The sequence below is a fragment of the Vombatus ursinus genome, unplaced genomic scaffold, assembly GCF_900497805.2.
Source record: "Vombatus ursinus unplaced genomic scaffold, bare-nosed wombat genome assembly UNPS02009132.1, whole genome shotgun sequence".
In the NCBI taxonomy this organism is placed as follows: Eukaryota; Metazoa; Chordata; class Mammalia; order Diprotodontia; family Vombatidae; genus Vombatus; species Vombatus ursinus.
Genome location: NW_020948910.1, coordinates 4064269 through 4091914, shown reverse-complemented (window position 1 = coordinate 4091914; position 27646 = coordinate 4064269). Strand labels below are relative to the sequence as shown.

The 27646-nt window shown below is 38.3% G+C and overlaps 1 protein-coding gene across 8 annotated transcripts in view; it reads right to left on the bottom strand.

Moving 5' to 3' along the window:
• Nucleotides 1–27646, bottom strand: part of PLAGL1 (PLAG1 like zinc finger 1) — a 138121-nt gene that overhangs the window by 2991 nt on the left and 107484 nt on the right. For 6 of the 8 annotated variants that reach the window (XM_027850760.1, XM_027850759.1, XM_027850761.1 and 3 more), the window contains 2 exons: nt 26842–26992; nt 15729–16223 (listed from right to left, as the gene is read on the bottom strand). In XM_027850760.1, coding sequence (XP_027706561.1) covers nt 15729–15880 — 152 coding nt within the window. In that variant the 5' untranslated portion in view covers nt 15881–16223; nt 26842–26992. The remainder of the gene's footprint in view (nt 1–15728; nt 16224–26841; nt 26993–27646) is intronic. The other 2 variants (XM_027850765.1, XM_027850766.1) reach the window with 2 other exon arrangements.

The window sequence follows — 27646 nt, the reverse complement described above, 5'->3', positions numbered from 1 at the left end:
GAATTCTTAATGAAACACTTAAAAAGTAAATCAGTGACTTAGAACTGAAGTTGGAAAACCTCATTAAAATAGTGTACACTCAAAATGGTGGAAATGTAATTAAAAAAACTTCAAAGATATGAGAATTGTTCAAGCCAAGTCAAAAGACAGTAAAATTGGAAGAATAGAAGATATCCAAAATCAAAAGCAATTTTTGAAAAACAGAACTTGAAGAATCCAATACTTGTTGGCCTCACCAAAAAAACATGATAGAGGAAATTCCATCCCATTATAGGAAAAAAAATAATAGAAAATTGCTTGGAAGCATTAGAACCAAAGAGCAAAGTGTAGTTTGAAAGAATCCACAGGTTACAACTTGTTGGATTGGAATTTGAGGTTTTATTCAAACAGATATGTGACTGTCACACTGTGAATCTCCAAAAATCAAAGAGCAAATATTACAATCATCCAGGAAGGGACAGATCATACAGAAACTTCAGTCAGAACCACCTGGGACTACTCACCATTAATGAAAAATGAAAGAAATGGTTAGGATATAATATACCAAAAAATAGTGGGAAATGGTCAGCACCAAAGAATAACAATGTACAAAATTGAACACAATTTTATAGGGAAAAAAAAGAATTATTAGAATCAATGACTTGGCAAACCCTTCTTTTGAGAAAATATCAGTTGGACAGTATTTGAAATGCAAATACAGGGAATAAATTTAAGAAAGGTAAGCAAATATGGATGTCTCCAAAGGACTAGCTGATCATCCCAGTGCTCACATTTTGAAAAGGGAAAAACAAAAATAAAACAATTGGTAATCCTTGAGATTTTTTATTTTGTGTGAGGGTCACTGAAAAAACAAAGAGAAACAAGCTTTGAGTTTGGTATTCAAAAAGTACATTAGAAAAGAATAAAAAAGAAGACAGGAAGGGGGGAGAGGAAGGAAGAAGGAAGGTAGGAAGGAAGAAGAAAAGAAGAAAATTTTGTGGTAGGGGGGGCAGAGAAGGAACCATAGGTGAAAATGATTCAAGTACACAGATGGGGATGATAGTAAGAAAGCCGCTCATGAACCATACCCTTATCGTTTAAAAAAAAAAAAAAAAGATTACAGTAATATGGGCTGAATTAGGATAGGGAGAGGAAGTAAGGCTATCTGAACTAGGGGTAGAGGGGATAGAGAAGGGACTGATTCAAAGAAAACAATTACTATGGAGAACCAATTTTTTTTATTTTTTTATTAATTTTTTTTTTATTTATCAATAATCACTTCCATATGCTTTTGAGTTTAAAATTTTTCTCCCCCTTCTTCCCCACCACCCTCCCCAAGAAGGCGCACAATCTGATATAGGCTATACATTTACATTCATATTAAACATATTTTCACATTAGTGATCTTGTAAGTAGAAATTAAAATCAATAGGAGGAACCATCAGAAAGAGGAAACAAAACTCAACAGAAGAGGAAAAAAAATAACAATTCGGCTTCCATAGTTCCTTCTTTGGGTGTGAATAGCATTTTCCATCACAAGGCCTCTGGAGATGTCTTAGAGCCTTGTATTGTCAGGAAGGGTTAAGTTTATCAATATTAGTCATCACACAACGTAGCTGTTAATTGTGTACAACGTGGAGAACCAATCTGTAAGAGAGAAGGTGCATTCTCTCTTAAAAATTGGTCCTCCATAGTTCTCCATTTCTTGGGGAGAGGGAAAGGCAAAGACAGGACCAGGATATATCGAAACAAAACAAACAGTACCTAGAATGGATTTCTTCCCCCCCCCATCCCACTACCCCCTTCAAAAAATGAAAAAACCCACAATATTCGATTTTAAAAAAAAGCAACTTAATAATTGTAGCCTGAATATGAATGAAACGAGCTTTCCCATAAAAAGAACAAAGGTGACAGAATGGATTTGAAAACAAAACTCTACCAAAATACATATACACACACATATATATTTATGAAAAATACTTAAAACATAATGGTATATAGTGTTAAAATGAAGAGTTATAGTATATTTTTGTCTCAGATGAATGCAAAAAAGCAGGTGTAGCCAAGATCTCAAACTAGGCAAAATGTAAAAAAAATGCAATCAACAGGCAAAAAACAGGGAAATTACATTGCTTAAACGCAACATAGATGATAAAACAAAAACAAGTCAAGCAAGTCCTACAAGTCATATTTTAAAAAATCATGGGGCTTTCTCTTTAAGATAGTGAAGAAAGAGGTTTGAAGGTAGTCTGGTTCCTCATATACCTATCAAAAACAGCAAAAAGAGCAATGTGTGAGGTCAATATGAGGGAAAGTATGGTATGCCGCCAAAAAGGCTATTTTGATCTTAAACTTCATTTAGGGAGGTATAGTGTCTAGCAGATGGAAGCATTAGTGCCACTGTACTCTCTCCTGATCAGATTACTCCTGCAGTATAGTTCAGTGCTAGTCCATATATTTAGAAGAACATTGGTAGACTGAATAACATATGTAGGAAAGTAACCAGGATGGCAAAGGGCATCAAAATAATTCCTTGTGAGAATCCTGAGGTAGTGGATATATTTAGTCCAGAAAAGAGAAGATTTAGGACTGACTTCATGTATCTGAAGGACTGTCACATGGAAGAAGGATTTGATTTGTTATACTCGGCCCATGAGAGGAAAAGAGCAATGGGTAGAAACTGCAAAGAGGCAAATTTAGGTTTAATAAAAAATTCCTAACAGTTAATTCCCCTTCACTGGAGATCTTCATGCAAAGACTAGATCACCATTTTTCAGCTGTGTTGTAGACAGGATTCTTTGTTTGTGGATGAGTTTGGATTAGATGGCCTTTGAGGTCTCTTCTAACTCTGTGATTCTGTGAAAAATAGCTTAAAGACCCCAAGAAAATTAAAATCAACCAAAATAAAAATTTTGCAGTGTGTGCTGACAGTAATTTTTTTTTTTAATTTTTTGGTGAGGCGACTGGGGTTAAGTGACTTGCCCAGAGTCACACAGCTAGTGAGTGTTATGTGCCTGAGTCCAAACTTGAACTCAGGTCCTCTAGACTCCAGGGCCAGTGCTCTATCTACTGCGATATCTAGCTGTCCCCTGACAATTTTTTAAAAAATACTTTAGCACAATGGAGTCAACCAATGCATCAGAAACAACAGAGATAGGAAAGGAAATGATGCAAAATTTCCCAAAAGATGTTCTAAAATGACTAGAAGACGCAGTCAAGAAATTAAACAAGAATTAAAGCTAGTAAGAAAATTACAACAGCAATTAAGAGTCTCAAAAAAGTTGTAATGCATGAGGAACTCTAACATGGGCACCTTACCCTCCCACCCCCAGACAAGCTACTCCAGGCTCAATGACCAACATGGAAAATATAATAGAAAATTGAAAGATCAGATTAAAAAATTTTAGAAGGTGAGTGTAAGACCAAAATGAATGAAAGACCAAACAGGTACACATACTACTAGCTATAATAGCTAACATTTATGTGCTTACTATGTGCTAGGCACTGTGCTAAGTGCTTTACAATTATTATCTCATTTAGTCCTCAGAATAATACTGGGAAATAGGTGCTGTTATACCCATTTTATAGATGAGGAAATCGAGGCAAACAGAGGTTAAGTGAGTTGCCTAGGGACACAGCTAGCAAGGGTTTAAGGCTGAATCTGAACTCAGGTTTTCTTTCCAGGCCCATTGCCCTAGCCACTGCATCACCTAGTTGTACCCATATCGCCAGTGAGCCAAACACTGTTGTTTATTCATTCTCCCTTTGAATCAAGTTTTAACATTCCCTTGACATTTCATTTCACAAAGTCATCGTAACCTCTTTTAATCTAATTGATCTAGCATCAGAAAGGGTCGAGGGCTAGTAGCTCAAGATTAGGATTTTGGTCAGGGCTCAGTAATTGTGGCATAGCCAGAGTTTCCTCTTCTTTTCTTTCTTCAGATGAATCTCTGCTGCAGGTTGGTCACCAAATACTGCCAAAGAGCCAAGGTCTTGTGTTGGACCAAAGAGTTTGCCTGTTCTGCTTTGATCAGGGACAGTGGTATCAATTCAATGACAGAATTGTGGACACAGCTGTAGAGGCAAGAACTCTTTATTCCTGGTACAGAACATATCAGGAAAGCCCTGGTAATGAAGGGGGAAGCAACTCAAAAGTGTCCACTGGTGATAAGGCGTAGTAGCTGTTTGTATGGTATCCTGGCAGTTTCCAGTAAAATACTGGAAAATAGAACAGATCTGCCAGGTGTTCTATTTATGAACAGACTATGAATATATCCCCATATCCTGAAGATCACTAGAAAAAGAGTGAAGATGGTACGGGCTAAAATCAAGGTTTCCTGGTGGCTGCTAACTGGTCTAGTGTCATGAGACAACTGACTAGATTAAAGCAAGTATCTACCAAGTCTTAGACATCATGGAAGAAGCTTTGGGGTGACTATTCCCTCCCCATCAGAGTTCTGTGACATTTCAGTACTTCAAAATACACTAGAACTTTGTGGCAGAGGATTCAGTGATCAGAAAACTCTGGCCTTCCTTTCCGTGCTGGGTGGGAGGAATGTCTAAGAGTTGGATGGAAGCAGGAAGTTCACTTAATCTACCTCCAGTTCTGTACAGGAATCCTCTATAACGTATAGGTAGGATTGCTGACTGAGATGCCTGCCTTTTAAAGATTTGTTGTCTATGGTTATTGAGTGGGGTATCTCATCTGATAATGGCTGTATTGGTGACAGTCCAGAAATAGCATCCCATTTTAATCACCCTGCTCGTGCCAAAGAGATTAATTATAAAACATATTTATCAAGGTTCCCCAGCTGGAGAAGCTTTTTAGTCTTTATGGAATATGTTCACACTTCTGCCCCTGCTGCTCTCCTCTACCTACGTGATCACTATTTCTCTGTCTCCTTTGATGAATCCTCATCCAGATGATGCTCTCTTTCATTAAATGTCCCTCAGAGTTCTGTCCTGGGCACACTTCTCCTCTCCCTCTACATTACTTCACTTGGTGATCTCATCAGCTCCCATGGATTTAATTGCCCTCTTTACACTGATCATTCTCCTCTACCTATCCTGTTCCAATCTCTCTGCGAACCTCTCACCTCACATCTGCAATGGCCATTCAGAAATCTCAAACTGGCTGTCTAATAGACACATGAAACTCAATGTGTCCAAAACTGAACTTATCATATTAAGTGCTTTGTTGTTCAGTAGTTTCAAGTGTGTCCAACTCTTCTTGACCTCGTCCAAGGTTTTCTTGGCAGAGATATTGAAATAGTTTGCCATTTCCTTCTCTAGTGGCAAACAGAGGTTAAGTGATTTGTTCAAGGTCACATGGCTCAGAAGTTTTGGAGGCTGGATATGGAGTCAGGTCTTCCTGACTCCAACATTAGCACTCTATCTACTGTACCACTTATAGCTGCCCCAAGTGCATGCTGAATAAATGTTTATTGATTGATTGCTGTGTGAGGGTTGACAGAGATGAAGTCACTTCCACCTTAACTCATCTTAAAGAACTTCATAAAGTCCCTCTCTGAACTGGTCCATCAGGGCTGTTTCATTTCACTGAAGATTGTGTCTCAGGCTTTTGAAAGATCCTGAGTAATCCATGACCAGGGAAACCCCTTCTCTCAAAGAGCAGCTTGCCAAACATGCCAATTTGCAATTTCAGGCTACAGTAGGTCTTCAAATGCTTGCTTGCAGTTCAACAATAAGCCACATGGCCATGTCTATGTTATTAGGAGCAGACTTTCTACTCTGTTATGAACAGCATCAACTTAATGTATCATGAAATCCAATAGGTACAAGGGCAGAATGCTGAGTTTCCCACAACCAGTGAGAAAGCCTCAGTGGCAGAGTTTCCTGTAAAGCTGGGTTTGGGCTCAGAAGCTTCCTAGCTTATTGGTGCACCTTGAAGAGATTCAATGATCCGGATGTGCTCAAAGGAGTCTGCCCACAAAGCTGAATGGTCTCTTTCTTGAAAACTACCAACTATCCATGTAGAATGGTGCTCTTCAGCTGCACTCTCCCTAGCTAGCTTTTATTCATTCCTTCCCTACTGCCTGCACCTAAGTACTGCTCATCCTTCAAAAATCCTCTCGACTCTACCATACCCTTAACCTAATGTCTTATAGCCTCCTGCCTTTAATCATACTCCTGGAAAAAGTTGTGTATACTTTATTGCCCTTCCTTTCTCTGCCCTCATTCTCTCCTCAACCCTTTGCAATCCAACCTCCAAATTCATCACTCAAATGAAATTTGATGGTCTTTTCTCAGTCTTTATCTTTTTTTTTACTTCTCTACAGCATTTGACACTATTGCGCACCCTTTCTTTAATATTCTCTCCTCTCTGGATTTTCATGACAGTCCTCACTTTTGGTCCTCCTATTTCACCTGTCTGAGCACTCCAGTTTCCTTTGATGGGTCACAATCCATGTTACACATCCTAACTGTGGGTACCCATAAGGATCTGTCCTGGGCTCTCTACTCTTTTGCCTAAAAGACTATTTTACAGAGAACTAACACAAAGCAAGAGTCACGTGGTGGTCAGAAGAGATACAAAGACACTCTCAAGGTCTCTCTTAAGAACTTCAGTATTGATTGCGTGTCATGGGAGACAGTGGCATATGATTGCCCAGCATGGCATGCCCTCAACAAAGAAGGTGCTGTGCTCTATGAGCAAAGCAGAATTGAAGTTGCTCAAAAGAAACATAAGATGTGCAAATTTAGAGAATCAACTCCAAATGTTCACATGGACTATTTGTGTGCGACCTGTGGTAGAGCATTCCAAGCTCATATTGGTCTGATCAGCCACAGTCAGACACACTGTAACTTGACCCTTAACATAGTGATGTCATTTTGGTTCTCTTCGAGAACAAAGGACAACCACCAAGTCTTTTCACTCTACATTCATAGAAACCATAAGTTTAATTATCGCTTTCATTCTGATGAGTCTCAAATCTATATGCTCAGCTCTAGTCTCTCTCGAGTCACAGTCATGCATCACAAATTAGTTCTTGGACATTTTGATGTTCTATAGGGACCTCACTCAACATGTCCAAAACAGAACTTATTAGCTTTCTTCCCCCAACCCTTTCCTCTTCCCAACTTCTCTATTACTGTCTAGGTCATCATCATTCTCTCAATCACCAGGGTCCAACGTCAGTGACATCCTCAACTCTTTCTTGCACTTGTTCTTTATAAATTTACATTCACTTTTGATTTTATTTTTTTGGTGGTTGTTTCCTTTTAAATGGGTGTAGTCATTGTGTATATTCTTTTCTTGGCTCTGCTTACTTCATTCTGCATCAGTTCTCATGCTTCATCATATCATAATTTCTTATAGCACAGTAATGTTCTTATAGCACAGTAACATTTATGTGCCCTGACCTCTTTTTAAAACATTTTATTGATATTGTTTTTAACATTGCTAGCACTTCCCAATGATTTCCTCTTCCCATCCCAAGAGAATCCTCTCATAGCAGAAATGTATTGTTAAGCAAGACAAATCATTGTATCAGCCAAGTCTGAAAATGCATGCCTAATTCTAACCCAATGGACTACCAGCTACCAAAAGAAGGGAGGGATGTTTGACCAGTCCTGTGACATTATGAATGATCACCACATTGATTAGAGTTCTAATGTCTTTCAGTGTTGGCTTTCCTTTATACTCCCATGATCACCACATAATAATCATTCTCCTGTTTCTACTTACTTTGCTCTGCATTGGTTCATAGAAGTCTTCCCATGTTTCTCTGAATGCTTCCTATTTATCATTTCTTAAGGGAGAATAATGTTCCACTACATTTATAAACCACAATTTGATTAGATGTTTCTCAATCAATAGGCACTCTGTTTTCCTTCCAGACCTTGGCTACTATAAAAAAGTGTAGTTCTTGTTCGTTCTCTCTCTCCCTCTCCCTGCCTTTAACCTCCTTTGGCCATGTACCTTTATCAAGGGGTCAAAAGGCATAAAGAAAGTTGAGACCTGACTATCATTCATTTTATTTATAAGAAAAATATTTTTGGAAGAATATACTAGTACTACTTAAAACATACCGAAGGTAGAGCTTAATATATTTTCTTTCTCCTTTTCATTTCCCTTAGTATAGTAAAATCTCCAGTACTTTCCCTATTCTAAAGACTCATTATAATCTTTAACATATCCCTCTCTTCCTTATTCTTGCTACCACCACATCCTCTCTAGCACATTAATAAGTCCCAAGGCCAGGTACTTTTTTCTTAATGAAAGATATGATTGGTAGAGTGATCCAGAGCATCTTAATCCAGCCTTTATAACCTCACACCTGGATCACTCTACCAATTTACTTATTTGCTCCTATATTTGCCATTCCCATCTATCTTGCACCCAACAGTTAAGAACCCCTTTTTTCAAGGGTCATTTTTTATTTTATCATGTCACACACCCTGAAATGCTTCTGTGGATCCCAATGAGCTCTTTCATCAAGTTCAAATTCTTAACCACGGGCTTCAGCATTTTCTACCAACTATCTCAAATTCTCCTCTTCCCCTCCCCACAACTTGTTACAAACGCTTCAGGTTCTGGTCTGTTTGCATTTCTTGCTACATTTCAGACTGTATTCTCTTCTCTAGTCAGGCAAGTCTATTTATCGTTTCTCCTCTTACCTTTAAACCATCAAACACAGCTTATGTTACAGTGAAGACAAGGAAGGAGGTAGGATGACATTCCATCCTTTTGAAAGCCTGTAACCGTACTGTCGCTGTTTTACAGACCATTTTCCCCTCACACTCTCTTTTGGTTTTCCCCTAACCTCTTTAGCCCAGGATTTAGGGCATGGGACACTAAAGGAATTTGGGTAGTTGTGAGAGGAGACAGCAATTCTTGCTTAAACTATCCAGGTTCCCTTTTTTTTTTACTAAATTGAACATGTCATTTCCCTTGGCCAGAACAGGCTTCCCACTCTTCTCCACCAAACCACATCCCTCTCCTCTTTCTAAATTCTGCTTAAGACACCTCCTCCATTAAGTCTTACTAGCATTCTGGTAACCTTACATCTCCACTCTCTCAAACATCTATCATCTGTGTATATCTTTAGAAATGCAGATGTCTATGTCTTTCTGTCACATAATTTATCCAAAATTTTATTGTCCATATTTGCATCTCATCAATGGCCAATACTGCTTTCAAGTAATATTAATATTTTAATTAAGTTCTCTGATATAACAATATACCATTCTATTTACCCTAACCTTTTCTGGATAAGAAATACTAACTGCAAAGTAGGAGGCTTTTAAAACCTATACAGCACAGATGCTACAGGGTGCTGAGTACCTTAAATACTTTAAGGTATTCTCAATAAGTAAGGGGTTAATTTAGAAGCATCTATATTGCAATATAAGTAAAAATACATTCTAATGTAAAGTATTTATAGGTTAACTGCCATTTTAAAACAATCTTATGTTCTCCTCTATATGCAGAGGGAATCAAGAAAACATTTCATGAATAGTAAAGGATTATGAATGTAGCCCTGTTTTTCAGTCTCAAGAATTCCCAGAATGTATAGCATTGACTGTTTTGTTAAGACAAACTCTGGGAGGCTGTGGGTATAGGGGATGAGATTTGGTTTGTGAAGAGTTCTGGTAAGAAGAAGGTGGAAGATGAAAAGGAAAGGTGCAAAATTTGAAAGGGGCAGACACATTCTGCACCTTGAGGGACACGTGGGGGTAACACTGCTATCCACAATTTGTTTCTAATCCAGTGCTTGCCTCCCAAAAGGCTCTAACAATCACTACTTGGGGAGGCATGGTGTGGACACTGTGCTATGAATTGAATCCAGCCTGAGTGAGATAGGCCCCTCAGACATGTTCTCCCTTTGCCACCATGGGGGAAGGTACTGACTAAAGGCCCCCTCAGCTAGGTGACAGAGTAGATAGCACACTGGACCTGCAGTCAGACCTCATTTCAAATCCTGCCTCAGATACTTACTAGCTGTGTGACCCTGGGCAAGTCACTTAATCTGTTTGCCTCAGTTTCCCCAACTTTAAAATGGAGATTATAATAACACTTACTTCCTAGGGGTATGGTGAGGATCAAATGAGATGTTTATAAAGCACTTAGTACAGTGCCTGATGCATGGTAGGGACTCAATAAATGTTTGTTCCCTTCCCCAGCATCTAAGCAAGAAGCCTCTTTCGGCTCTCTGTAGTAAGAAATTCACTATCTGCTATATACCTTTGCTGTCTGTGCTGATCAGTTTCTCCACCACCCCCCACACACACCTGCTCCTCCTTTTCTGTTCTAAATTGTTCTCCCTATTAACATAAAACTAATTTAGCACGCAAGCCTTGGGTACATGATAATTTGGGGTGCGCGCAGGAGCTAGAGGGGGACTGGAGCATTATAGAGCTCTGTTCAAAGAGGAAGCCAGAATCAGGTGGAGGCACAGTAATCCAACCACGAGCTTTCACAGACACCTCTCTCCCCAGAAAAACAACTTACCAACCCATATTGCTGGCCATGACCAGTTTCTAAAGAAACCCAAAGTTAGCAGCAGGAGAAATAAAGACTAGAGAAAGAGACTATAACCCAAATCTGAATTATTCTTAAACAATGTGGGGGGTAGGGGGCGGGGAGCGGGGGTTATGAATGGGGAGAGAAAGAGGAGAGAGGTATTTTAGCAAGCACTCTAGTCAAGGACAAAAAGGGGACAGAGGAGAGGGATTACATTATGTGGGCTTTCCTGGGTTCTCTATCCTTGCCACTGAACCCAGGGCTACATATATCATTATTATATCTTGTTTTCTGTCTTCACCATTAGATCTCAATATTATTGAGAACATGAAATATATTCTATTTTCTTTGTAGCTTTCTATCCTGCTGGATCATAAATCACAGATTCTCAGAGTTGGGAGGGACCTTCACAGGCTTCAAATCCTGATCAGTATCTGAACATTAATTCTTGCTACAACATTCCCAGTCACTGGACATTTCCAGTGATGGGGAACTTGTATCTATCTCCTAAGATAGCTAAGTTCCTTGTGGGCTGTTTTAAATGTTAATTAACTTTCCTTTATATCTGCCTCTCAGAAACTTCTACTTACCAGTCCTACATCTATACTCGGCACAGTGGATAAAGTTCTACGCTTAGAGTCAGGAAGACCTGTGTTCAAATCCAACTTCCGACCCTTATTATTTGTGTGGCCCTAGGCAAGTCACTTAGCCTCTGCTAGCCTCAGTTTCCTCAACTGCAAAATGGGGATAACAATAGCATCTACCTCTCAGGGTTGTTGTGAGGTTCAAATGAGATAATATTTGTAAAGCACTTAACAGAGTGCCTGGCACATAGTAAGCTCTACATAAATGCTAGTTATTGTTGTTATTATTATTATCATTATTATTTTGGCCAAGTAGAACTAGTATAATGCTTCTTTGATATGACAATCCTTGAGATACTTGAAGACAGCTACTATGTCCTCTATACCTAGACTTTCCTGCTGCAGGCATCATCCCTTCACCTAATCCCCATATAGCATGGTCACCAGTACTCCCATCATCCTAGCTTCCCTCTCCTGGACATGCTGTGGTTTGCTTTAAAAAGAAAAAACAACTGATCCAGATCTGTGATTTTTTTTTGGAGGGGAAGCTCCCAGTCAAGAAAATCCCTTTACTAATAGTGATCAGTAACTGTTCTGCAACTTTTAAACTGAGAGAATCATTTGGGGAACTGAGAGGTTAGACTGGTCACACAGTCAAGATGTATCAGAGTCAGGATTTGAACCTAGGTCTTGTTGATTGTGAAGTAGTAGCTCTGTATGCACTATACCGCACCATACTCCTTCTAAAATGTTATGCTCAGAACTGATACAATGCTCCAAATGTTACCTGACCATGGCAAAATGCACACAATGGTTCTATTGCCTTCCTATGCTGACTCTGGGATTAGAAGACCTAGGTTCAAATCGTGCCTCCAACATTTACAGCCTGAGTAACCTTGGTCAAGTCACTTAAGCTGCTTTGTACTTAAGCCACTTAAGGATTCAAGTTCCTTCATCTGTAAAATGGAGACAGTAATAAGTTGTTGTGAAGATTAAATGAGAAGATACCTTTTTTCTTGCAGAACTTAAAATTCTATCTGCATTAATTATTATTACCTTCAAAATCCAGATTATCTAATTTCATCTGTTGCAAATTCTGAATTAAATTAAGCATACCTTGATCATTTCAGGAACAATAACAAATGCTTTGAGAGATAATACTGTACTGCTGTGAAAATTGTGGGTATCATAGGTGTTTAATATCTGTGCATTACAGTGCTATGTAATATGAACATATTGGCTATGTCATTCATTATAGCATTCATAGATTATTATAGTCAACCAGTCAGTCAACATTTATTAAATGCCTACTGTGTGCCAAAATGGGCAGCTAGGTGGCACAGTGGATAGAGCACTGGGAATGGAGTCAGGAAGATTCATCTTCCTGAATTCAACTCTGGCCTCAGACACTTACTAGTTGTGTGATCCTGGGCAAGTCACTTAACTGTGTCTGCCTCAGCTTCCTCATCTATAAAATGAGCTGGAGACCAGTCCAGTATCTTTGCCAAGAAAACCCCCAATGGGGTCACGAAGAGTCAGACGTGACTGAAAACAACTGAACACCAAAATATGTGCCAGGGATTGTGTTAAGTGCTGGTGATACAAAGAAAAGACTTGTATCAAGACTTCTGCTCCGAAGAGCAGAAGCTTCAAGAAAACTGAAAAGGTAGGAAGGGGTCAGGTTATGAAGTGCTTTGAATATCAAACAGAGGATTTCATATTTGATCCTGGGGGTGACAGGGAGCCACTGGAATTAATTGAATGGAGGTAGGGGTGGAGATAAAATGGATTTGACCTATGCCTAAGGAAGACTGATCTGGCAGTTGAGTGGAAGATAGTGAAATGGGGAGATAATTGAGGCAGTGAGACCAACCAGAAAGCTACTGCAGTAGTTCAAGCTGTGAGATGATGGTGACAGCCTGCACCAGGTGGATGGCAGTATCACAGTCGAGAAAGTGGCATATATGAGAGATAACAAAGATATTGGGTGGGAAGAGGGTGAGACAGAGTGAGGAGTCATAGATGGCACCCTAGGTTGTTAACCTGGGTGACTGGGAGAATGGTGGTGACACAGACAGTAATAGGGAAATTCAGAAGCATGGAGAGGTTGGGAGAAAGATAACGAGTTCAGTTTTGGACATGTTAAGATGTGCCATTACCTACCATTAGTTTTATTGTGTATTATTTCTTTTCTCCCCAGTGACTTAAAGGCAGAAATCATGTGATACACTTTTGTATTACCCATAGTCCTAAGCTTGTAGGAACACTCAATAAATACTTGCTAATTGGTTTATATTAGATGTGTGTCCCTTAGAAATTACTTTGTATTGATTTTATTAATTTTCTATGTACGTGTTTTCTCCCTGAATAGAATATAAGCTGCTTGAGGGAAGGGACTGTTTCATCTTTGTACCCACAGCATCTAGCACCTGGTATATAATAAACCTTTGCTGAACTGAACTGGATTGATAAAGAAACAGCAGCACTTTCTGTAGAAGAAAAAACTAGAAATGAAGTAGGGCTAAACGACTAGATAAAGGCTGAAGAAACTATAATATGTGAATATAATAGAATATTATTGCACCATAAGAAATAACAAATGTAAAGAATTCGAGAACCAAGAAAAGAACTCAATGCCCTGCATGATTTTGCATGTATAAATGATATCATATTGCTTGCCTTCTCAATGGGTAGGGAAGAGAGTGGAAGGAGAAAGAGAATTAGGAACTCAAAATGGTTTTTTTTAAAAAGAATGTTAAAAATAAATAATAATTTTTAAAAAAGACACCAGAATTCAAATTAAGTGCAATGGTCAATCTTGGTTCCAAAGTCCAATGATGTAACACATTTCTTTATGTAAAGACACGAGAAACTCCTTATGTGGAATGTGCCATACACTGTCAAATGTGGACACTGTGTCTGATTATTTTGCTTTACTGTTTTCCTTTGTTATAAAGAAGAGTTCTGTTGGGGAAGGGAGAGGATATTAAAAAGTGATAGTAGCTAAAAAAAAAAGCAGCAATGAAATAAGTTTGAAAATTTATTATGAAGAATAATGTCCCTCCATAAAGTTTATCTTTTAAGGTAACATGATATCACACACATATGAAATCCAAGACACACAGAAATATGTGAATCAATCAGCAGTGGAGTTGCTAGAAACTGAAGAACCCACCAAAGCAAGCACTGCATACAAAATGTAGCAAGCTTATCTTCTAACATGGCAGAAAAGGAAAATGAAAGCATGTCCTCACTGCCTTTTGGGACTGTCATTTCCAAAAAGTCAGTCTCTTCTCCTGTATACTGACATATGCAGTACATCAGAGATGCTGTTGCCAATAACACTCTTAGAGGTTCTCCATCTTGACTGAATCCTCTCCACTGGACATACTGGGTCCTCAAAAGAAATCTCCTATGGATGATTTTGATTACGTTGCATTTTAAAACTTTTGCACAAACAAAAACAATGCAACCAAGATTAGGAGAAAAGCAGAAAGTTGGGAAACAATTTTTACAGCCAATATTTCTGATAAAGGCCTCATTTCTAAATAGATAGAGAACTGAGTGAAATTTATAAGAATGCAAGTCATTTCCCAATTGGTAAATAATCAAAGGATATAAACAGGCAGTTTCCAGATAAAGAAATTAAAGCTATCTATAGTCACATTAAAAAAATGCTCTAAATCACTATCGATTAGAGAAATACAAATTAAAACAACTCTGAGGGTACCACCTCAGATTGGTTGATATGAAAGAAAAGGAAAATGATAAATGTTGGAGAAGATGTGGGAAAATTGGAACACTAATGCATTGTTGGTGGAGTTGTAAACCTCCAACCATTCTGGAGAGCAATTTGGAACTATGCCCTTTGACCCAACAATACCATTTCCAGGTCTACATCCCAAAAAAGATGATAAAAAAGGGGAAAGGACCCACATGTACAAAAATATTTATAGCAGCTCTTTTTGTGGTGGCAAAGAATTGGAAATTGAGGAGATGCCCATCAACTGGGAAATGGCTGAACAAGTTGTGGTATATGAATGTAATGGAATACTAATGTCCTATAAGAAATGATGAGCAGGTGGATTTCAGGAAAACCTGGAAAGACTTACATGAACTGATACTGAGTGAAGTAAGCAGAACCAGGAGAATATTGTACACACTAACAGCAAAATTATGTGATGATCAACTATGACAGACTTAGCTCTTCTCAGCAATAAGACAATAAGATCCTATAAGCAATAAGATCCAAGACAATTCCAAAAGACTTGTGATGGAAAATGCTAACCACATCTAGAGAAAGAACTATGGAGTCTGAATACAGATTGAAGCACACTATTTTCACTTTTTTTTTGTTTTTTCTTTCTTGTGGTTTATCCCTTTTGTTCTGATTCTTCTTTAACAACATGACTAATGTGGAAATATATTTAAAATGATTGTACCATGTCTAACCTACATCAGATTGCTTGCTGTCTTGGGGGGGAAGGGAGGGAAGGAAGGAGAAAAATCTGGAAATCAAAATCTTACAAAAATGAACGTTGAAAACTATCTTTACATGTCATTGGGAAAAAAATACTATTAAGTGCAAAAAAAAAAAAAGCTCCTACACCAATGTCAATCACTTAAGGTTAGTTCAGCATTGCTGCCCCCGACCTCCCCCTACCCCAGTGATTTCTTACCTGATGAGCTTATATTTGGAAATGAATCCTTTTGCACAGCCTTGCTGCAAACACTTGTAAGGACGTTCCCCTGTGTGGGAGTAAGTGTGGATAGTGAATTTTTCCAGGGTAAGGAGTATCTTTCCACATAATTGGCAAGGATAAGTTGCCATGGACTTTGTTTCTCACCCCTTCGTCTTCAGTCTGGCTGCTGGGCTGTTGTCCCATTTAGGCACAAGTGGAAGATAGACACACTAACTAAACCGCAGGAGCTATACAAGCTTGAGGCCAAAAGAGATGGCAGCAAGGTTCTAGGCAAATAATTTTTGCCTAGCTTTATACCTCTATGTTTCTTTTGCTTTGCTTTTTTAGTCTTCCAAGTCCCAGCTTCTTAGGCAATCTCTAGCTGGTGGCTGATAGTCTGTGTTTACTGAGGCACAGGTGAGATTCCCATGGTGTGAAATTGCTAAACTCATCACTACAGCTGGAGCATTTCCAAGTATCACCAGATTTTATCTGTAGAGAGAAGCAAAACAGTTCCTTTGCATTAGCTACTTCAAAAATATTTTTTTCTCCATCAGCTTATGATCAAATACCTAGAAAGAGAAGTGAAACCTCTAAGGGATGTAAAAATACTTTCCTATTTCCATTGAAGGGTCATGCCACGATCTGACTCTCACCAGAGAAGTCACAAGCATACTCACCAGGGTAAAGAGGGTGGCTAAGACAAAAAGCTCAGATTCCTTTTTGATAACTACAGCTTTTCCTATAAATATGACCCTGTACACAGAGAACTCTGCTTTCAGTTCAGCATTCAGCTCAGCTGACTGGATTAAAGAGAGAAAACAGGCAAAAACACCACTACCACCATCCAGTGTGCATGTGTATTTTGCTCATTCATAAGCAAAATCAGCCCTGCTTATTCAAAATTGGATGTTCCTCTCCTCATACTGGGATTGCTATATAAACTGTTTAGCACACCTGTTTAAACTTCCAGGAGACATTGGGATAAGAGTACATTTGTATTCACCTTAACTTATTTGGTTACATGATTACTGTGCTGTAAGACTGGTGAGAGCAATATTTTAGCTGACTATAACTATTCTTTGTGTATTGGGTTGCAATGAATTGGTGTGAAGATGAGTTATTAATAGAATAGAAACAAAGGGCTTAGATACTAGCTAAGGCTGATTATAGGCTTCGAGGTATCGTCCTCATAATAACAATTTACAATTGTATCATTGGAATTTATATAGGAGCATTAGAGTTTGCAAAGTACATATGTGATTCCATTTGAGCCTCATAACAAATCTCTGAACTAGGTTCTATAGGTATTATTACCTTGTTTTACAGTTGAGAAAACAGGTCGAGAGATGTTAGGTGACACTTATGGTCACTCAAATAGGAAATGTCAATAGTGGAATTTGAACCTAAGTTTTCCTTACTCCCTATCCATGAATGGCAGTCTCTCCCAACTCCAGTCCACTAGGCATATAACCACCCGATTAATCTTCCTGAATCCCAGGTTTAATTTAGTGCCTGGCTCACAGTCTATCCTTCTTCCTCAATTCCTGTCTTTCACACTAGGGGCCTTTAACATACAAATTGATACTCCCTTAAACTGCCCTTACAGTTCCTCAATTTACTCATTTCACATGACTTGCTCCTTACTCAACCTCAGTCATACCCAAAGATGGCCATGATCTTAACATCTTCTGCAAATACATCTCCTCCAGCATCATGAACTCTGAAATTCCTTTATCAGAGCACAATCTACTGTCTTTCTATCCTCTTCCTGTCCCTCACAATACCAAACCATGTTTTTTTATTCAGACATTTCTAACTGCCTTTCACGTATCTCAAATTGGATGTCCAGTAAACATCTTAAATTCAACATGTCCAAAACCAAACTCATTATCTCTCCCCCTAAACCCTCCTCCCCACTACCTTCCCTATAACTATAGAGGACATCACCATTCTCCTAGTCCCTCAGGCTCTTTACCTGAGAGTCACCCTCAACTCCTCACTAACTCTTTCTCCTCATATCCAGTCTGTTGCTATGGCCTGTCAATTTTACCTATGTAGCATCTCTCAAATATGCCTCCTTCTCTACTCTGACCCCATCACCACTCTCCTGCAGGCCCTCATCATCTCACACCTGGAGGCTAGTTAGTATGAGTAAAAGGAATTATTACTAGAATTCATTTCAAAAGGTAAGGTGGTGATCTGGAAAAAAAAAACAACAAATACCTCTCAGCTTGCTGATGCAGGCTTATTCAAGGAGGAGCAGTGTAAATGTCTGAAGGAGTTGGTGCTGCTAAGCAGCAAGCTTAGCTATATAGAATCCTTGGGCAATTACTTGTTCTGGGCATCTAACAGCCAGAAGTTAACCCTTTTAAATGCCAAAACTTTTACATTTTAACATATGCTGAACCTTTTCTTGATGGCTTGAGATCGTCATCATTAGCATTAATCATTGTGATGCACCTCAGTCATAACTGAAGATAAAGTATTTTAGCTCACAGACACCCTCCTACCCCAGAACTCTCCCCACCCTGACTGCTAAATCCTGGAGCACAAACAGTGTGGTATAGGGTTCTTAATCTTTTCTGTGTCATGAACACTTCTGGCAAACTGGTGAAACCCTACGGAACCTTTCTCGGATTAATATTTTTAAATGCATAAGATGAGTAACATCACATAGAATAACAAAGAAAACCAAATACATTGAAATACAGTTATCAAAATATAAAAAAAAAAAAGTTCACGCACCTCAAGTTAAGAATGACCTGGTATAGGGAGGAATGAGCATTGATCAGTCTAGTAATCAATAGACCTACATTTTGGTCTTAGCCCTGATATTCACTTGGTACTTCACAATGTCTTCCAATCATAGTTTCCTCATATGTAAATCTGAGATAATAATAACACCTACCTCACAATTAAAAAATGTATTTAAAGCATTTTGTAAGCCTTAAAGTGCTATACAGATGTAAGCTTTTATTATTGATAATAATTTCCTTATTAGCAAAATGACCAGGATATTTGCACTATCTCATGGGTTTGCTATGAGGAAATTGCACTGTTAACCAAAGGTGGTTTCATTGGTTAAAGTGCTACACAAATGTAAATTGCTATTATTACCTGGCTGGTATATCTTCAGTGTGACACACAACACCTTCAAGGATTCTTTTGGGAAGCACAGTGATGCCCTCTTGCCTTCTCTCCTCCTCTAAACCCAGTTACATTTTAGCATTAATATATCTTCATGGGTTACAGTATTTGTACACTTCCTGCCCTGCTTCATAACCTCTGTCCCCACAGATTGCAAAACTGTTCTGTCTTTTCTCTCTTCATGAATGTCCCTATTGTCTGCTGTCAGAATGTTTACTTCTCACTTTCTTCTTTCTTCCCTACACTGTTCTTTCTTAGCTCTTCTGTCTCCTGTTGCTTCTTCATGGCTCTCAGCTTTCCCCTGAATGCTGGCCTTTAAGACAAAATTGCTAGTACATCATAGTTCCTTTCCTTCTCCATAGCATGATGGCTATAATCACTGAATCATCTGCTTTTCTCTAGCTTTTGTTGCTCAAGAACAACAGCCCTTCAAATCCAGCCTCAGACGCTTACTAGCTGTGTGACTCTGGGCAAGTCACTTAACCACATTTGCTTCCATTTCCTCATCTGTAAAATGAGCTAGAGAAGGAAATAGCAAACCATTCCAGTATCTCTGCCAATAAAACCCCAAATGGGGTCACAAAGAGTTAGGTATAACTGAAAAACAACTAAATATTATTTACGCCAATGCATTAGCATATATAACATGAAGATGATGCAAACGTACTTAACATTTTTTAAAATATGGAAATGTATTATAGTAGTGAAGGAAGTCCCAGTCACATATCATATCCTAAAAGTCATGAAGGTGACAAAGTATATGCTGATAATAGTGTCTGATGGTGCAAATTGAGCATTGTATGTTCTACATACAATAGAGTCATACAATGCAATTTTATGTATGACCCACCTCCAAAACACACATTCATTTCTACATCATCATCTTTCTGGAGGAAAAAAGAAATATTATAGCAACTGATATTGCTGGTATGCGTCTCTTGACCCAAGATACTTGCATGAGCCTGGTCAAGGTTGGGAAGGATACTGGGACAAGTGAGGAGACAATTAAGAATAATTATTTGATATTGGTAATAAGGTGTCCTCAATCATATGGTGCTCCCTAGAGGGTTTCTCTCTTATGTCTTCCTCTTACCCTGCACAGAACAGAGTAGCAACAAATAGACAGAAAGGAGCAGTCATGTAATTTTGTGACTTATGTACTTCTTGAGAAGTTAGAGACAGGTTTTCTGTTTTTTTCCCTCTAGTCCACAAATCTCATCTCTTCTTAATTTTTCCATTTCTCCCAGTAAGTCTGTCCTCCCCAAACCGCTTATATGAGATGAGTAGACTCAGTCTAATCAGATTGTTTTGAGTAACTAGAGATGATAATGATATAAATAATAATGGCTGACATTTAGAGAGCACATTAAGGTTTACAAAGTACTTGATAAGCATTCTCTCCTTTGATCCTTATAATAATCCCATGAGGTAGGTACTTTAAGTATTATCCTCATTTATACATGAGAAAACAGGTTAAGAGCCTACCAATAAAATCAATGGAGCTTAAAGTACTACTGAACTCCCAGAAAACAAAATCACTCTTATCTATACCCAGAGATATGGGTGAGTGGAGTGGATGCCCTTCAGCTTTGAAAAATAGAGTCCACTGGCTAGAGATGAAGAGAGATAATAACACTTAGCCCATTCATTGACTATTGGCCATCCTAACTCTGAGGACAAAGTCTAGCAGCAAAGTAGACAATCAGACAAAGAGAAGAGGAACTAAAGAAAGGACAAAGCCTAATTCCCTAAAAGTATGCATAGAATGACTGAAAATATCATATGTAAATTTTGTAACTTTCCCCTTTGATTTGTTCCAGTGACACCACCCCTCCTCCCTACCAAGCTCTCTGCAGCGCCTAGCAATAATATTTCAATACTTCCAGAATCTGTAATTTCTGCTGACACAAATCACAACCCACCTATAATTTAAGAGGTCGTCTTCAAAAGTTGATGTAGCCAAAAAAATAATAAGCTGTGTTACCAGAAATAGCATTAAAACCCTTAAAAATCCCAAAAGAAAGGCACTGGGTTGTTTTCAAGAAGCCAGGAAGAGCAGGTGGAGGAGAGCCCAGGCAAGCCAAATAGGAGAAGTACTGTCAGTTAGCAACCAGTAGGGGACATCAGTGAGCTAAATCCTGGTGCTTGGGAGGGGAAAAAGAATAGAGTCATGGGGACTGGTGGCCCATCATGTCTCAGGTGGGAACTGTGTCTTATCTAAGCCCTATTTAAAGAGTGTGCTGCCAATATAGCATATTTTCTATAGTATCATGTATTTGATAGTATCATATTCTATGTTTATTAATCATAGTTTCCATGGTTTGGGTTTAAAACCTTTGGAATCGGGTGAGGAAGAGAGTTCCTTTGTCCTTAATACAGCACACTCCAACCTGCCTGAACTCTTCAAACAAAAGAACATGTTTCCTTTCTAGTCTAATGACCAGTCTAGTATTATCACCACTTCTAGCCATGAAATTCACCATCAATCGTAATCAGATGAATTGCATGTATTCCCACCTGGAAAATGACTAAAGGTCATAATAGAGTGCTGGCAGATTAATAATTCTGGTGTTGTGGGTCTGTTCTGTGAAATGACACACCACACATCCTTGTCTCTAATGAAGCAATATTTTAACACTTGTCACTCTGGACAGATAGCATGTTTTCCCTAAAATATCAACACGTAGTTTTCAAACCCCCTGTTACTAAAAATAATTGGCAAGTGATGGAGGTCTGCCAGTAGACCACACAAGGTGATTGTCATCTGCCTTATTTTGTTCACACCAGATTCCTTTGGGGGACAAGAGGGAGGTGAATAGAGATAAGGAGATTAGGGCAAGAACAAAACAAGTACCTGAAGCTGACTTTTATTTTTAAAGACGAGATCCAGGGATCTGAGTCAGGACTGAGAAGGGGGAGGAGACAATGACCAGGCCATTTTTTTTCCATAGCTACCAGTGGTGTAACTATGATAGGTGGGTAGGGAGAGATACATCAGAGCAGAATTGCAGTTCTGGATTTTTTTCAGACCTCTTAGTATTCAAATCATCTACTGGTAGTCAAGTGGCTTAATGGGACTGAGTTAATTATAATTTCTTTTTCCACCATTACTAGTGACACACAGTGGGAGAGGACACATTTCTACTTTTAGTTACCTATCAGAGCACTCTAAACCTCACTTTGGTCTCTTGAGCAATCATTTTAGGAGTTATGTTTCTGAAGCATATATCTAAATATATCATTCCTCTCACTACTCAATAAATTCCAGTAGCTCCCTGTTACCTCTAGGGGTCAAAAGACCTGATTTCAAATCTGACCTCAGACATTTACTAGCTGTGTCACCTTGGCAAGTCACTTAATCTGGGGATAATAGTGACTACCTTCCAGAGTTACCATGAGGTTAAGATGAAATAATATTTTTAAGTATTAAGGGTTTTTGTTTTTTGGTGAGGTAATTGGGGTTAAGTGACTTGCCCAGAGTCACACAGCTAGAAAGTGTTATGTGTTTGAGGCCAGATTTGAAATCAGGTCCTCCTGACTCCAGGGCCAGTGCTCTGTCCACTACGCCACCTAGCTGCCCCTATAAGTGTTTTATAAACCTTATTTACAAAATAAGGCTTTATTTTGTAAAACCTATTATTATCTAAGATCCAATATAAATTTTTCTTTATTGGCACATAAGGATCTTCATACATGGCCCCAATCCATCTTTCTCGCCTTATTACACATTACTCCCCTTCATTCACTCTAGGTGCCAAACTGTGTTCATTTCTCACATAAAATACCCCTTTTCTCCTACCTCCATACCTCTGCACATCTTACTCCACAAGACTGGAATGAGCTACTTCCTCACTTCTTCATCTTAGAACTCTAGCCTCCTTCAAGACTCCAGCTCATGAGTTATCTCCTGCACAAAGCCCTTCTTGTTCCCCACAACTACTAGTGTCTTCCTTCCACCACAAATTAACTTGTATTTATTTTGTATATAATTATATATGTACACTTGTCTCCTTGGATAGACTGTAAGCTCCTTGAGGGTAGGAACTGCTTTACCTTTGTCTTTGTATACCAATTGCCTGATACAAGCTTAAATGCTTGTTGATTAAATGAATGCTTAGAAGCTAGTTATAGACACATCACTTATTAGTTATCATCTGACCTTTGATTTTTTCCCCTTGCTGGGAATTTTTAAAGGTTCTTAAAGGCCAGTATGTAATCCTATCTATCATTCTTTTGCCCACAATATTTGTGGCAAATAATCTGCTTGGGAAATTAAGAAAGAATTCTTTGAAATTGTTCCCAAGATAATCTTGGAGAGAACATTTCTCTGGATTTGACTCACTTCAATAAACATTCATTAAGAACATAGAATTCACTGTGCTATGAAAAATAAAATAGAGGCCTCCTATAAAAAGCCTGCCATTTGAGGGGCACTTTAGGGAGATTAAAGATGGCCAAAAGTAAATCTAAGACAGAAAATGATACAAAGAAGACACCTGGATAAAGTACTATAAGAAATCTAAGAACAAAGATTTCCCTTTCAGTCAGACTACATATATGATGAACCTTGGAGAAAAGAATGATTTTAACAGGTAGAGTTATGGAGAGGCCATACATAAATTCAAGGAAGAGTAGGATGAGACTGGGCAACATCTTGGATGGGGGTTTGTGTTCATAGAGCATATGAAAGGAAGTAAAGTGAAATATGATTCAAAAATTATGTTGTAGCCATTGTGAAGGATTTTAAACACATAGCTGGGGAATTTATATTTAATTCTATAGGCAATAGGGAGAAATTGATGGTTTTTGAGCAAGGGAACAACAGAGTCAGATCCATGTGATAGGAAGATTATTTTGGATAAGAGGTTGGAGAGTAGAGAGACAGGAGACAGAATCTATTTAGCAGGTTATTATAACTGTCCAGACAAAAGTAATGAGGATCTGAACTGCACTGGTGGAAATGTGAATGTTAAGGATAAGATGGATACAGGAGTTACTGTGGAGGTAAAACCAACAGGATTCATCAACTGGAGGGATGTAGGACTGATAGGGATAATAAAAGATTCAAGAAATATTTCAAGGTATCAATTAATATGCATTCACTAAGTGCCTACTATGTTCCAGGCACAGTACTAAGCACTGGGGATACAAAAAGAAGCAAAATATAAGAATGATAAAAAAAGATTATTCTGCAGAAGAAACCTTTATTTAAGTCCTACTCTGGCTCCCCATTTGGGCTGCTTTGGGTCCCGTAAGGCCCAGTGAATGATGAGAAAGCTCTGGAAGACTCCACCAAGCTAGAAAGGTTTCAAGCACAGGACTCTCAATGGTCTATTTGTCATTTGAGGACCCACCTAGCTAAGTTCTGAAAGGCTCATCCATCACCAGTCAGCTGGCCACCAGGTGATATGAGGATTATGTTTTTCAGCAGTAGCATCAAATGAAGAAAAGACATTGCTAAGCTACAGAGTATGCAGAGGAGGGCAACCAGAATGATTGTAGAATCCATGCCATAAGAAGACTAGAACTGGGGATGTTTAACCTGGAAAATATTCAGGTAGGACATAAAGGGGTCTTCAAGTGTTTGAAGGGCTGTCATGTGGAAGAAGAATTAAGCTTTTTAGAGGAAAGAATTGGAGGCAATAGGTAGAAGTGGCAAAGGGCAGACTTTAGCTTGATATAAAGAAAATATTCTTAACCATTAGAGTTTTCCAAAGGCAGAATAGGATGTGTGAGAAGGTAGTAACATCCCCAACATCCCTCATCTTATTAGGTACGCTGACATGATATAACAACTTATCAGGTACACTGCTATAAGGATTCCTTTTCAACTTTGGATTGGATGAGATGGCTGCTGAGATCCTTTCCAACTTTAAAATTCTGTGATTCTGTGAAAACTGATTTTAAATTTTAAGATCATCTAGAGGGGCTGTGGTTTTCACTGGTGGAAAGAGGAAGTGAGGAGCTAAAAAGGAACTGTCAGGGAAAGAGACAGGACACTGATGATGAGTTTTTAAGTTTTTCCTACTTCATGGTTTTGTCTTGGCTGCTTGAAAAGGAACGTAAAATATCATTATCTGGCTCCATTATACCTGTCAACCCAAAATAAGGTGTTGACTAGCTAAGTTTATTGCCTTAGTTTGTTTTTGCTGTTAGTCTTGTGAATAGTTTGTCAACATAGGGATTCAACAGCCTTGTTTTCTTCGTGAAAAAAGATCCAAGTAATTCAGAGGACTGAAAAGCAATAAAGTATGATAAAATGTAATTTATGACTATTCAGAGAGGAAAACAATAAGCAGAGAGTCATGATCCATTGCTTCAACATAGTATGAATTAGGAAATCTGTTCAACAGACTGACATTTAGGTGAACTTTGTGATTATGAATAGTGTTCAACAGTTAATTAAGTGCAGTCTTTTTTGTACGTGTACTTACTTAAATTCTGAATATGTTTAATGTTTTTCTGGTTGTTTATGTGGTAAAAAGCCAAAAAATACAGATGATGAGGGTGGGAGGGAGAATGGGGGAGAAGAGGAGTCAAGGTGAAGAAGGTGGAGAGGAGAAAAACAATGCTATTCATATAGGTCTTGGAAAAAATAAATCAAAAAGATTACTATGGCACACACTTTATTTTTGTTTTGTCACATACTCTTGCCTCATCATCACATGGAAACATATTTCTACATTCTCTCCTAAGGAACTATTAGTGAGAGGCAGCATGGGTGGAAGATAATACAGCTGGTCTCAGAAGCAGAAAGACTCGGGGTCCATGTGCCTTTCACACAGACAGACTGGGTAACCCTAAGTAAGTCACTTCATCTTTTAGTGATACAAGAAACTTACTAAGACTCTTAAGTTGCAGAACAAGTGACTGATCTGCATTGGTAGAGTGAGTTTTCTCATTAGAAATTCCTCACTCCCATGAACTCCTAAGTCCGAACAAGAATATAAAAGAAACTCTAAGTATTAAGGATTAAGTTTGTTGATTTCTGGAAAGCACCTGATGCAATGGTCATTTAAAGTTAGTAGTAAAACAATTAGCAGCTAGTTGGCACAGTGGAAAGAGTACCAGCCCTAGAGTCAGGAGGACTTGAGTTCAAATCTGGCCTCAGACACTTGACACTAGCTGTGTGACCCTAGGCAAATCACTTAACCCCAACTGCCTCACCAAAAAACAACAACAACAAAAAAAACAATTAGTACAGATTGGAAGTTATTTCTTGAACAGGGGGAAAGTCAGCAGAGTTAAATTTATAAAAAAAAGTAGATGTCTATCAATGGGGAAGTGACTAAACAAATCACATGATATACCAATGTAATGGAATATTATTGTGCTGTAAGAAAAAACAGATATGATGAACATATGTATGAAGTATGGTGAGACTTATATGAACTGATTCAAACTGAAGTAAGCAGAGCCAAAAAGTAATGTATACAGTGACTACAACAATGTACAGGGAACGAGTAATAATGACAAAATAATCAACAATGAAGATTTCAAAATTACAAAGAAAAAGCGTGGCCCTAAAGAAGAACTATGAGAAGAAACTTCCCCTGATTCCTTTGAAAGGGTGTGAGGCCCTCAGTCATAGCATATATTTTCAGAATTTTTTTTATCAATTTATTAATGTTCTGCTGATTTTTTCTCTTCTTCCTCTTTTTCTTTTAAAAAATTTGTTATGCAGGATGGTTCTTTGGAAGGGAAGAGGGATGAACACAGAAAAAAAATTCAGGTAAAATAAGCAAAAAAAAAATCAATAAAATCATTTAAAAAAATCAATCCCCATCACCAGAAAAGACTTCCTGAACAGAGAACTGGAATAATGATTTCAGTGACATCAGTGCTTATGTAATGACAACCATTCTATAGAGCCACTTCTTGGTGGCCATCCCATAACTTTTAAAGAATAACATACTAATAAATATTAGAACATTTCTCTCATTTTCTAGTATTTACTTACTCTGTTGGTTCCCAATTTTCATTTCTATCCAGAAAGGAAGTGAGGTAGGTAAGATGAGACAGGCACAAGTAGTAAACTTGTATCTAGTTCATCTGTGAGGTGGTCTGTGAAGTACGTATTCTCTGATAAGGCTTTGGTTGCAGTCCTCACTCTTTAAGAATAAAACATTAAATTACAAACACGGTGATTTAGTGCAATATCACATTTCACCCCCCCAAAGTAGCTAGCTTTACTAAAACAACAACATATATTTAGTAAGTGCCTACTAAGTACAAGGCACAATCTTTTTTGTAATTACATATAGTGTATTCTTCTTCTGTCCATAATAGGAAGAAATCATAAAATTGTGAAGCTTACAGGAATCTTCAATAGCCTTAATTTTACAGACAGAACACTTCTGGCTAGTGGAGTATTTAGCCATTATCCTTGCTCAAATCAAGGTATATGCTTACTCACTACCAATAATGATGGTTTGTATGTACTAATTTAAACAAAAATTGTTAATGCCTTGGTCAAAAAAGTCAATGGTGCCATCTTTGAATATGACCATCAGTGATGTGGGCAGCCAGTGGCCCAGTGGACAGAGTGCCAGGCCAGGAAGCAGGAAGATTCATCTTCCCAAGTTCAAATTTGGCCCCAGACACTTACTAGATGTGTGACCCTGAGCAAGTCACTTAATCCTGTTTGCCTCAGTTTCCTCATCTGTAAAAAGAGACGGAGAAGGAAATGGCAAATCATTCTGGTAACTTTGCCAAGAAAACCCCTAATGGGGTAATGAAGAATTGGACATGACTGGAAAACAACT